Source organism: Mya arenaria, chromosome 17 (assembly GCF_026914265.1).
Source record: "Mya arenaria isolate MELC-2E11 chromosome 17, ASM2691426v1".
NCBI classification, from domain to species: Eukaryota; Metazoa; Mollusca; class Bivalvia; order Myida; family Myidae; genus Mya; species Mya arenaria.
Window position 1 is genome coordinate 39,299,001 of NC_069138.1, and position 13,987 is coordinate 39,312,987.

A 13,987-nucleotide genomic window follows, 5' to 3' on the forward strand; every position below is an offset into this window, starting at 1 on the left:
TGTCCAATCTTCATGTAACTTGGTCAGAATGTATGGCTGAAATCTCGGCCAAGTTCAAAGCTGGGCCATGCGGGGTCAAAAACTATGTCACAAGGTCAAATGTTTGAAAAATAATGTGAACACATTAGAGGCCACATTTTTTGGCCCATTCTTCATGAAACTTAGTGTGAATGTTCATCTCTATGAAATCTAGATCATGTGCGAAATTGGGTCATGACGGGTCAAAAATTAAGTCTCTAGGTCAAATCTAAGAACATTTTTGGCCCAATTTAAATGAAACTTAATCAAGTTTGAAACCTTAAAGATTATAAAATTCCCTCTACTTCAGGTATAAATGTGGAAGTGTCCAGGTTTGGCCGCAGGAGGAGGAAGAATGTCCTTTTTAGTGACTTTTTGTGTTAAATTTATTGTTAAAATAAAATAAGAAGTTTAAGTGTTGTAACTTTTTAGCTCACCTGAGCACGAAGCAATTGTGATCGGTCAATGTCTGTCTTCGCATGTCTGGTGTCCTCAACTTTTAGTGTTAGCACTCTAAGAGGCCACATTTATGGTTCAATTGTGATTAAACTTGGTCAGCATGCTTACCATCCCTATAGAAACTGGGTCATGTGGAGTCAGAAACTAGGTTACTGGGTTTATTTTGTAGCTAAACTATTCTAGGAAAATAAGAGCTTATACGATCAATTGTGCATCCGTGTCCGCATTGGTTAAAGTTTTTTAAAAGTCTTATACATTCTATACTATCAAAGAAATTTAACTGAAACTAGGTACGGGTATTAAGTGGGACTACCACTACCATACTAAGAAGGCCCATAACCCTGAATGCATTTTTTCAGAATTATGCCCCTTATTTACTTGAAAATACACATTTTATAAGTTTCTTCCAAGTCTAATCATTTGAATACTATCAAAGTTATTAAACTGAAATTGATACATATATATATATTCATTGGGACTATACCTACCATCCTTCAAAGGCCCATTACTCTGGATTCATTATTTTCCTAATGATGTGCCTTTGTACTTATATTTTTTTCATTGTTTTTATGATAGCAGCTTTATTTATTGATTGATCTTTTAGATATTTACCCTCTCCCCTACCCCCGGGGCATTTGATGCACCAAGCAGGCTCAAGGGTGGGGATTTAGACAAAAATGGTTGTCTCTAGGGTGGGGATTTAGACTTCAAACATTTCAAGATGTCAAATTCCACTGGGTCAGCCCGCCGCCCCCCGGGCGGCCAAAATAATGACAGGTGCATGGGTGAAGAGAGCGAAATGGAATGGATGGAACAATACTCAAAAATACTTATTTTGACGAGAATTCCTTGCATATTAAAAAAAAAATTTTTTTTATTGTACATCAATATATCTTTCCTCTATGGTTGGCAATTATTTTCGAAAAATGATCCCAAACAGTATTATGATATTTATGGTATCAGAATATCGTTAAGAGCTTGATGGACAATTTTATTAACACCAATAATAACATGTCAATATTATTATATTATAACCATTGTTTTCGACAAAATATGCATAATTTATAGCCCGAATGCATCTTTAAATCAAGTTTTATCACGTTGAAACCATTGTTTTGCGCTTCGTGTTGGAATGTGCGTACGACCTTTATTGCGCGGCCCCAAGTTCGCCCCTCCTATATACACGACCGCTTATCTTACTCATGGTTTACCTATACGTGAAGTCTATTTTTAAACATAGGAATCCCAACTAAAAGTATATGGAAAAACCACAAATGATGTCATGAGTGTGTTCTGTAATATGATATCTGGATAGCCATTTGCTTCGACAAGGTAAGAATTCTTTGATATTTCCTTCTCCTTTTCCGTTCCCTGCGAGAAAAGTTCAAGATCTAACATTCAATTTTAGAAGAATTTTAAGGGCCTTCTACTGTTCAAATGTCCTTTGAACGACCTAAATAAATGTTATTTATATAACTTTATCAGATTTCCATTCAAAAAGCATTTACATTCTTTTCCGAAAATGTCTTATTACAGACTGAATATTATAATTATGTTTTTGTGTCAAAATAGTCAGTACTACATGGTCAAGGCTTAAGGCTCTGTGGTGATTGCAGCAATTTTAAGAAAATTATTTGCACTTTTTAACCAGGAAATTGATTAAATCCACTGTTATTCATTCAGTTATTGTATATCTTTCTTTTTTGAAAATAATGTCATCGAAAACCCAAACCATTGTTGATTTGGTAGTCTGTGGTATTTTGACTCAAATAACTTTGACAAAAGACTTTTCTGCAAATTCTTTTAAATCCAAAACATAAGTTAATCTCTGTTCGTAAAATTTTGTTAACTCCTTACTACCCCAAAACATGTCATAACGGAAGTATGAGTTACTCCTGAAAAGGAACTTTCCTCATAACTAAATAAAATATGAACTTTTAAAACGTTTCAACGTTTGGCCATCCTCACCCACTTTTGTACTGTTAAGGGCCTTTAAGACTTATGAACATTCATGTTCCGGAATCTGGATTCAAGCACTTAGATTTTTCCTGAATCTAGATTTAAGATTTTAATTTGTTAACGAACAATCGTTCAAGAACAATATTCTTGAACATGGATTTAAAATCTTTATTTGTGTTTGCAATCATGTAAATAACTGGTTTATTTCAAGAACTTTTGTTTAAGAACTTCCATGAAAACAATGTTTAAGAGATAGTCTGCGAATTGAAGAACCGAGATAAATGGTTGTGCTATTTGCTAGGAACTAATTTTTTATTCATACCATTTACCATTTATTTATTTTTATTATTATTCATTTGATCAATGCGCTCTGTTTTAACGTACATCAAGCATAATATAAATGTATTATACCTTACTTGACCTGCCCATGTTAATTTCTCATATACCCATCATAGGCAGTTTCGTACTGTCACACTGACAGTACTGTTTTGACCGGTTGACATGATACTGTCACATAGCACGTGCGTCTAAAAATAGGCATTTGTTTGGTTTCCCAAGTCTGAGGTGGTAAGCGCTTATTAAAATGTGTTGTAAATCTGGTTACAACTGGTGTTTGCATTTTTACTAAACGACATTTGCAACAAAATGACAGCTTATGTAAACAAACAATAATTGCAGAATAAATTTATTAAACTTGAAGTTGTGTAATGGTAAAAATCTTATATATGTATATAAATGTAACTGTTCGGTATAATAAAATAAATATTGCATGGCTTCAAGTATGAAAGTACATAATTATTGTCAACATTCGGGTAAATACTGTTACCATCGGCTTCGCCTCGGGTAACAGTATTTCCCTCATGTTGACAATATGTACTGTCACACTGATAGCCATGCAATATTTATATAATACAATAGACATGATTTTTCTATAGAAGCAGGTTTGTAGAATGCGAACATTTAAATCAAACAGACAAGCAAAAAAATCATATCTCTAACAATCATTTTAGGATAAACAAAATTCACAAATGTTTTCCATAAAGAATATCTATTAAACCTTTGAATTTTGGCCTATACTTATAAATTCAATACCAAGAAAACAAAGTATAGGAAGTTAACAAAAAAATCTATAAATTAAAATCCATGCAATCTTGTCCATCCACTAATTCTTATTAATTCAATACCAAGAACATACAAGGTCAGATCTCAAATGTTTGGTATACCGCCGAAAATTCCATTTTTCTTAAAGCGTTAGTAACGCCTTTAGCCATAAAACATCTATTTTCGAGCGTACATATGATAAACTGCGATCTGATATTTTGTAAGAAGTCATATATAACTGACTTCCAGACATTAACGCAAAAAATGGCTCATGAAAAGACAAAAAATAAATAAATAGAAGTTGTCAATACGATCAATCTGTGAGGCTGCAGCTTTAAATATTATAGATTTGTTTGATTTATTATTTATTGTTAGTTTGCTTAGTGTCCAGGCTCAGGCCTCAGCCAATGTGGTCGCCGGACATATTCAGATTGAATCATCTAAAAGAGCTCTATAAACCAAAAGTCCAATAAGAAGACTATGACCGCCAACTATCCATTTATTATTGAAAACAACTGCGCAAATCCCATTTAGTCATTCATTGGTATTATTAATAGATTGAGTCATTAACTCGCGCATGCGCCCGGGCTAGAGTAAGGTAACACCAAGGAATTAATTTTCTTCTAAACGATACATTGGCGTCCGGATATGAAAAATAAACGCTTTCTTTTTCTTATTTTCTAGCTATTTCATTTAAATGAGAATCATTATTTATTTAGGAAAGAGCAGTAATTTAACGCTTTAAATAGTACTTATAAAAATAACATTAAGTTTGAAGATAAATTGTTTTACGATATCTTTGAGCACCTTGGGCCGATATATTTTGCAATGTTGTCAGCAGTGGTAATGTCGGTCAGTGGTAATGTTTAAATGTTTAAATGTTTTAATATCCAGACTATTATTTTTAACTCGTTTGACTTCAGTTATTTAAAAACAATCGTGGCCACGTAGCTATAAATTTAACCCCCATTTTTAATGGCTAATATGATTTTTACTGTACATAATTCATATTCTTATATATTTTTTGTTCTGATCATTAAAGTCAAATGAGCTAAAGATATGAATGCATTAGAATTAACAAAAGCATCTACTAAGTGTAACCTTTATTCTGCCCCTTTAAATGTCAAAAGCACATTTTTTACGCCCTTATGGTCATCTCCTACGCGTTGGTCAGGCATGAAGAGCAGTGAAGGTTTCTGGTACCTCGTACGGAAATAGCTGGATTTCATGTGTGTACACGCTTACAATATATATTATATGTCGTAATAATTAAATACCGTTGTTTTCAAAGTTAAATAAAATAGATATTTTTTTAAAGATTTTTTCCAAAATAAAAGAAAAAAAATGTGCAATGACGTCACAATAATTTCATCGTCATAACGTGATTTGTGTGACGGCCGTGAATATTGTACGGCAAAGGGAAGTAACCGCTGTGTGGAGTTTGAACATAGGAGTCATAAGCGTTACTTTGATATTGCTTAAAGACAAATGACGCAACAAGGCTTATTTAAATATGTTTATCAGATAATCCACCCTTTTTTATAAGACAGAATTCACTAAATATAGACCTTTGGGGCAAAGCAAATATGGTTCATTTGTTGATGTGTTTCCTTTTCACATTATATGAAACGCGTAATTAATAAAGTCTTACACGTACTGTAAGAACGTCAATATTCCTACACTAGGCATTGTTCATACTGTTTGGATATCATCGTTCGTAGCTTCTTATTGAAAATAGCTATTGGTTTGTAAGATTCGAATATTCTGTAATAACAAATAAAGTTACTTAAAATATACAAATGTGCAAATAATTTAAGGAATATATTTTAAATTTTGCAGATCAAGCCAAACGCGGTTCAACGTTATACATTTGATTCAGAAAAAAGTTTAATGGATAATGTTTTCTGGAAAAACACATACGCCAGAGCATTTGAGAGCAGCATCGTCGGCCTATTCAAGCAGCGGTAGATCTACGTCGCCAAATGGTAGATTTGATCAAACAGCACAACCAACCAGTCTCGTGCCACAAGGAGGATTCGCATACCAGGCCCATGAGAATAGTCAGTACCAATTATTGCCCGTAACCTCAACACAGATCAAAAACACTCGATATACAACATTGTCTGCACCTCTGTCGGGGCCTCAGCAAACAGGCTTATCTGTTCAACTTAAACATGTCAGAAGTATTGTGACAAGTATCAACACACCAGCGGTGCAGCCTACGGAAGATCCTCAGAATCAGTCTTGGGAACAGCCAGGTACGTTATAAAATGGGGTTGGTATTCAATATGCAACTTAAGTCAATCCCATGGTCATACATCATTGACTTCATTCACTATATTGTTCAGTTATAAATTACAAGTAATCCGATTAGCTACACCGTTCATAGAACCAAATCAGACAAATATTGATTACCAGCCCAGGCCGGAATTCGAGACTAAACTTAAGAGGCACTGGTGTTTATACTATTTCTAGATATAAGTTGATAACAAAATGTTATACTCGTACAACAAAAAATGCTTCAAATGTAAACTCAGTTGTTGGTTTTTACATGGCAATTAATAACATGGATTCAATTTATTCGTTAACTAAAGTTTACTTAACATTATTATTATTTTAGCACCTGAAGTAGCAAACGGCAGGCGGACAAGTCCAAAACCACACAGGCGAATTCATCAACCTTCATCGACTGCAACAAACAGTGCTACAGCAGGAAGCTCTTCCTCGAACTCCCCCGTGAACTCAAAAAATGGTCCAAAATATCCAAAGTACAAGACAAAATCTTCTCGCCTCGACAGTTTTAAGGAATGTCAACGCATCGCTGCTTCAACAAACGTCTTATCGGAAGCAGGATTCTTTTACGCGGGGGCAGAGGACTGTACGCGCTGTTTTCAATGTGGAATAGGTGAGTAGATAGTCTGGGTAAAAAGGCTGAAAATGTGAAAAATTTGGAAATTTCCTGCACCCCTCTGCTATACGAAATATTTTATATCATATTGTAGGTTAGAGTTTGTAGATTAGGAAAAGTTAGTTTGGCCTCTTGACAGATCTTGCGAAAAGGAGATATCTAAGATGGCGCCCAAGATGGCCGCCATAAATTGCCATTTCAGTAAAAATACTACGTTTGAATATGGTTATTTTTATTAAATAACTAAGAGTGAGTATTCAAGAGAGCTTTCAAAAAGGATTTTTGAGGTATAAATACGTTATATTATATACTAGGAGTGATCGCGAAGTTCGTGTAAATGTACTGTAAGTTGTGTTATATTGCTAATAATTAAATGAAAATATATCACAATAATAAATTACAATACTCCATGATAGATAGTTTTAGAAGTTTGATAGTTACATCAATTCCAAATCAGTCACTATGCGTCAATTAGCGTCTCTCGTCATCCAATGTTTAATGAACGGCGCACTTTTTCTACGTAGTCACAACGCAAGGCTACACATTTCTGATGTCTCGCAATCCACTTGGTAAATTTCTCCCGGTAACAGTCTGTTTCGAGCTGTGAAACTTTTCGACGGGTTGCCAATGTCAAATCAGCAACGTCCTGGAAACGTTGTCCATGGTGGAAAGTCTTTACCATTTTCAAACCGGATGTAGTAAACAACGTTTACATAATGGTTAACATTCGCCTCAACGATGCTATCTCGTATGGCCTTATTCTTAATGGCACTTAATCAATATCAAAATCGAAAAACCATAAGGACATATAAAACACTTTTTTTGGTCTGATATCATTGAAGGTTTTGCTCCATTCATCTCGAAACTTTTCATTGGTAGATTATATTATAAATATTTGCATTTTAAATGTATCAGTATAATTATGTTTTGTTTTATTTACAGGATTACGAAATTGGTCAAAGAACGACGATCCTTGGACCGAGCATGCGCGGTTTTCGCTTGATTGTGATCACGTGGTGTCAGTTAAAGGGAGGGAATTCGTGAATCTGGTCAAACTTGCCCTTGAACTGACTACAGAGGTAACTATAGGTTAAAGATCGCTAAATGAATAACATTTTTACTCTGTGGCCAATCGACCAACGTGCACGAGAAATAACACTGATCTCTAGGTTTTTACTAGAACTGTATATTGTAAGAAGGCTCCACATGTGTACTAAATGTTAAACATGACAGAAAATGTTACGCTTTTTATAAGACAATTAAAATGGTTGAGCGTAACCAATATATATTTGATAAAGTGCTGCAGATCTTAGAGTGATGGTTTTCCAAATTCGAGAAAAATGTTTGGAAACAAAAGTATACGATATTACCCTGCTTTGATGTACATACTGAATTGATGTCATAGAAGAAAATAGAACATACATACAGTCAAAACTCGCTTTGATGATTTTTTTCTCGATGATCCGGTTATGTCGAACTTCTTTCAGATAGTTTGGGTTAAGTTAGGCTTAGAGATGTTTTATATTTTGGTTATATCGACTTTTCGTTATCTCCATGTTTTCCCGAGGTCCCAAAGTCTTCGACATAGCGAGTATTGACTTTTTACGCATGAGTATTTACTTCTGTACGGAGAAATAAGATTGAAGTTTCTTTTTTCGTGATTGTTTCTGATTGAAGACACTAAAGTATGTATTCAATGTTGATCAATCTTGACTCACTTAAGTTATCAATTAGAAATTAATCATCAACTTTGCCATGATACCTTTTCGAACCTAATATAACTGGAGCTGTTATATAATAGAACACCATTATGCCTTCCTATCATTTTAGACATATGTGTGTCTATTCATATTATCTTTATTTACTGTTGTTTAATAAGCTGTGTATCGTTACATTTTTTCCTAATACACCTCAACATGATGAAATCGTATAACAGAAATATTATAGCGCAACAGCCACATAACCCTCAAAGGGTCCTACTCAACTCAACTCAAGTCCATTGTTTTATTAATGTTTACAATTTCAACATATTTATTTACATAAAGTGAGATACGAAAAAGCAGACATACTTCGTCTGTTCCCCAGAAACAATCTGAAGCTACATTGGAATTATGCTGTTAAAATACAAGAATATGCCCTAAATTTTGGCCACGCCTTATAGTTTTGATGTCGCATTTTGTACATCTTTATGACAGGTAGCTTACTAAGCTAAGTTTAAGAAGTATTTTACAACTAATTAATAGTACAATCCGTATCTAAACAGCAATAAACCATACATATATTTACAAAGAGCTTCAGCAATTGTATCGTTGTGTGTCCTAATTATAATTTTAAAGATGATTTGACCTCATTGAGCGGTATATTTACTTTAATCATATTTGTTATTTGAACAATCTTTGCACTCCGGCAAATCATGCTTCAGTTGTCTTTACAATTAGTGTTTAGTATCAAAACATGTATGACAAATTTACATTCAATTTAAAGCTAATTATTTCACAAAAGTAACATTAATGTTCTCATAACATTACACTATTTAAAGAAGCATATATTTATAATTGAGTCAGATATACGTAACCATATATATAGACAATGACATATGTTAGATAACGTATTTTCATAGTTGATTTCCTAGTTATAATTTGTTCTCAATGCTGTATTACTTTCAGAAAACAACAGGGGCAAGAAAAGGGTCCGACACATTGGCATCACCCACCAGTAACGGTAAGAAAATTACATGGCTATATTAAGCATTTGTTTATAATAAAGTTTAAAAAAAATACGTACGTAGATTGTGCCATTTATTATCATTACCGTCAAAACCCGTTGGCCCGATATCCCAGGAACCGACCAAATACTTCGAGCCTCGAGTATATCGAGCCAAACGGATATCCTTACAATTATTAGAACAAAATCGGTCCGTTACACCCATGTCGAGCCAAAGAGAAAATCGAACCAAGCGATATCGAGTCAAGGGGTTTCGACTGTATATCCTCTTTTTTTATCTAGCTAGCCAAGAAGATTCAACAAACGAAATTGACAAACTGATGAAAACGGAAGCAGCTCAAAGTGTGTTGGAAAATGATTATAGTGAAGATTTGGTTAAAAAGGCGATTATAAATGTCCTGAGATCGAAAGGTATTCACTTTGATTATTATTTCGTTTGTGCATGCATTACTTACACATGCGATCAACGTGCTTTGTTTTAAGGTCACTTTATTAACTATTAATAAAAGATACTTTGCAAAACTCAACAAGTGTACAATGAAACAATTGTTGCATCGCAACCGTGTGTGATTTGTCGAAGGCGTAGTTTTGTAGCACTGTGTGATTCATTGTAAACGTGGTCTTGCAACAGTGTGTGTTTCAAAGAGGGTTATGTCTTACAACAGTGGCTAAATCTTGCAACAGTAGCGTGGTGATTCATTGAAATCGCTGTCTTGCAACATTGTGTAATCCATTGAAAGCGTTGTCTAGCAAAAGTGTGTAATCCATTGAAAGCGTTGTCTATGAACACTGTGTGATTCATTTAAAGCGTTGTCTAGCAACATTGTGTGTTCCATAATTTATTGAAAGCGTTGTTTAGCAACATTGTGTGATTCATTTAAAGCGTTGTCTAGCAACACTGTGTGTTCCATAATTTATCGAAAGCGTTGTCTAGCAACACTGTGTGATTCATTTAAAGCGTTGTCTAGCAACACTGTGTGATTCATTTAAAGCGTTGTCTAGCAACATTGTGTGTTCCATAATGTATTGAAAGCGTTGTTTAGCAACATTGTGTGATTCATTTGAAGTGTTGTCTAGCAACATTGGGTGTTCCATAATTTATTGAAAGCGTTGTCTAGCAACACTGTGTGATTCATGTAAAGCGTTGTTTAGCAACACTGTGTGATTCATTTAAAGCGTTGTTTAGCAACACTGTGTGATTCATTTAAAGCGTTGTTTAGCAACACTGTGTGATTCATTTAAAGCGTTGTTTAGCAACACTGTGTGATTCATTTAAAGTGTTGTCTAGCAACATTGTGTGATTCATTTAAAGCGTTGTCTAGCAACACTGTGTGATTCATTTAAAGCGTTGTTTAGCAACACTGTGTGATTCATTTAAAGCGTTGTTTAGCAACACTGTGTGATTCATTTAAAGCGTTGTCTAGCAACACTGTGTGATTCATTTAAAGCGTTGTCTAGCAACATTGTGTGTTCCATAATTTATTGAAGGCGTTGTTTAGCAACATTGTGTGGTCCATTGAAATCGCTGTCTTGCAACATTAACGTATTCAGTGATGGTTTAACTTTGGAATATTTTGTGATTCGTTGAAGGCGTAGTTTTGCAACATTTTGTGATTCATTGACGGCTTAGTCTTAAATTGAGTCGATACAGATGGGATGTTTCAAGTTGATTTTTGCTCGATCGTGACGAAAGCTGGAAGGTTGTAAAATCATGTCCGTTTTCTGGGTACAAATAAGTACTACTGTCCATATTGAGAGGCTCCCATCCTGGTGGTGATGGAACCGGCAATTTCTTGGGTGAGAGGAGAACTCTTTTACCATTAAACCATTCCTACCCTGGTGGAAATCGAACCGTCAATCTCTTGGGTGAGAGGAGAACACTTATACCACTAAACCACTCTCACCCTGGTGGAGATCGAACCTGCAACCTCTTGGGTGAGAGGAGAACACTTATACCACTCAACCACTCCCCCCCCCCCCCCTGGTGGTGATGGAACCATCAACCTCTTGGGTGAGAGGAGAAGACTTATACCACTAAACCACTCCCACCTGGTGGGTATCGAACCTACAACCTCTTGGGTGAGAGGAGAACACTTATACCACTTAACCACCCCCACCCTGGGGATTGAACCGGCAATCTCTAGGGTGATAGGAAACCGCTTGTACCACTAAACCAATCCCTGACTCTGGTGGGGATCGAATCTCTCACCTCTTGGGTGAGAGGCGAAAATTTATACCACTAAAACACTTCCACCCTGGTGGTGATCGAAAAGGCAAACTCTTTGGTGAGAGGCGAACACTTATACCATTAAACCACCTTGGTGGGGATCGAAGTGACAACCTCTTGGGTGAGAGGCTCACTCTCAACCTCTATGAATAAGTTATTGCGACCGGCTGTATTAATTTCTGTCATCAAAACTAACTTTGCAAACATGTTAGCTTTGCCTCTTTAGTAATGCTGAGGTACATTCCAAAGAGTTTGCAAGTCAGTCAATTTGACATTTTTATTTGAGTTACATTTAACGCGTTAGGACGGGCATTACACTTGAACTTTACTAGTGCTATTTATTAATGGTACGCACATTAGAAGCGTAATTGTTGTGTACAGAGTTGGACATGAATTTCAACCCATTTATTGCTTATTTTCAGGAGCAAACGCCATAACGGGGGTTGATCTGATGCAGGAAATATTGGCAATTGAAGAAGAGAGCGGCTGTCTTGACGAAAAACCCGTGGGTAAGTTCGTTGGTTTAAAATACGTATTAGTTCGAAACATATTTGACGTCACTATTTGTAAGATATATAGTCATTATACGTATTGGTATGATAAAGATTGTTTTCTCTCGGCATTGGTTTTTCATACTTTTAATAATATTGGTCCTAATTTTAGAACTGATTCTGTTCGTCCGTCTGTCTGTCCGTCCATTTTTATATATTTTCAGTTAATAACTTATCAGCAGTTCAAGATATCATATTAATACTCTCTTAACTTCCTGAAATTAACAAAATGCACTTTTGTGACAAGTAATGTCACTAATGCTCAAATATTGTCAGATTGACGGCCCTTTGTATGCTTAGAAATTATGATATTTTTGTATGGTTTGGTTAATACCTTTAAACATGTTCATGATATTAGGTTCAAACCTTCTTAACTCTTGCACGGTAAACATAAGTTCTTTCATGACAAATTTTGTAACTTATGCTTAAATATTATCAGAGTTATGGCCCTTTGTATGTTTAAAAATAATGACAAACTTTATTGTTTTGTTAATTACTTATAACCCGTCCATGATATAGGGTTCAAACCTTCTTCATTTGCGCACAGTAAAAATACGTTCTTTTATGACAAGTTATGTAACTTATGCTTAAATGTTGTCAGAGTTATGGCTCTTTGCAGGCTTAGAAATCATTTTCATGGTTTTGTTGTTTACTTAAACCCGTTCAGGATATTAGGTTCAAACCCTCTTTAATTCCCAGCAGTTATAGTACGTTCTTTTATGACAAATTATGCAACTTATGCTTAAATATTGCCACATAATATTAATTTATGGCCTTTTGTATTCTTAGAAATTATTTTTATAATAGGCATGAAGAGTTGTCAATTGCTGCATATGCAATTAAGTGAGCGGATGTTCGTATCAGCGTTTACTCATATGTATTCTTCTTCAGTGGATGGACAAAATATGGCGGCAGTACTTTCCCGCGAAAACCAACACCTGCGGGACAAGGCACTGTGTTCGTATTGTAAGCGGCTTGAAGTTTCCCTCGTGTTTCTGCCATGTGGTCACCTCGTGTCCTGTAACACATGTGGGAACAGGCAGAGGTCATGTGTCACGTGTGGTTCAACTGTTAAGGGGACAGTTAGGACGTACAATGCTTGAACTTTTTAGCATTTACATTTCACTGCATTGTGTGTGCTATGGAAAAGGGACGAGTAAAGCTTTAATGTGTTCATGTGGTCAGATGACGTCCGTATTGTTGTCGTCCAGAGCTTATATAGAGTTTTAGATTTTATTGTCATTATTACAAGATTAAAAGAAAAGGATTTATTTATCTTGCTCCATATGTCAACCATCTAAGTAGAGGTTCTATTGTGTTTTAATTATAGACATACTTTAGTATTCGTGTTGATTTTTGTGTCACCAATATGACTTTTTGTGTTGATCATCATCATTTTAGCCTTACGCTATAAAACATATATGTTTGGAACGGTTTTGGTGTCGAATAATTAGAATTAGATGTATGCTTCTTTGTATTATTTTTGTATTTGTATTTCATTCAGATGATCTATTGTGAATCGCAGATCTTAAGATCTCATATCAGTAGCTTTATCTTCGCCCTGCAAATAAAGATGTCGTTTGTTATTTTTTATATTGTTCGGTTTTTAATTTTCCTTCTGAAAATGATGAAATGAAGACAGGTAAACGTTCATTAATTCAAAATAAAATATTATTTGATGAAAACGAAATGTTTCTACCTCAGGCTTATGTCAGAATATAAAGGTGTTCTACAGAGGTATGTTATTCAGTGAATATCATTCACTTTTAATCAACTGTCTTTGATGATCACGATTTCTCAATCCATAAAAATGTATTCCAATGTATTTAATTTTAGTGTCGAAAAAAGTAGTTTTACTGGTGACGACGAAATAAATGCAAAAGTATAGGAAAATTTTCCAATATCTTTTAAGAACACAGAATTCTCACAATGAATCATTGAGATCGGTTTGTGTCCGACGTCAACAGTTTGTTAGCCACCGCTCTCGAGCAATTTTACCGTAGCTTCTTTCAATGTCTTAAAATTGTGTGTCTGTATAAA

General features: G+C 34.9%; 1 protein-coding gene across 1 annotated transcript; it reads left to right on the forward strand.

The window, feature by feature from the left end:
- The first annotated feature begins 1,779 nt into the window (after positions 1-1,779).
- On the forward strand, positions 1,780-13,501 carry LOC128224888 (baculoviral IAP repeat-containing protein 2-like). Its single transcript, XM_052934978.1, has 8 exons — positions 1,780-1,809; positions 5,377-5,795; positions 6,158-6,442; positions 7,388-7,524; positions 9,112-9,166; positions 9,452-9,580; positions 11,819-11,905; positions 12,839-13,501. The coding sequence occupies exons 2-8, from the start codon at positions 5,435-5,437 to the stop codon at positions 13,048-13,050; spliced, it is 1,266 nt and encodes a 421-aa protein (XP_052790938.1). The 5' UTR covers positions 1,780-1,809; positions 5,377-5,434; the 3' UTR covers positions 13,051-13,501.
- The last annotated feature ends 486 nt before the right edge of the window (positions 13,502-13,987 follow it).

Bases quoted from the DNA above. Each gene is read 5' to 3' on its own strand.
- LOC128224888 (XM_052934978.1), top strand. From the start codon at position 5,435: ATGTTTTCTGGAAAAACACATACGCCAGAGCATTTGAGAGCAGCATCG. The intron at 6,443-7,387 runs GTGAGTAGATAG...TTTTATTTACAG, and splicing joins CTGTTTTCAATGTGGAATAG to GATTACGAAATTGGTCAAAG. The intron at 9,581-11,818 runs GTATTCACTTTG...GCTTATTTTCAG, and splicing joins AAATGTCCTGAGATCGAAAG to GAGCAAACGCCATAACGGGG.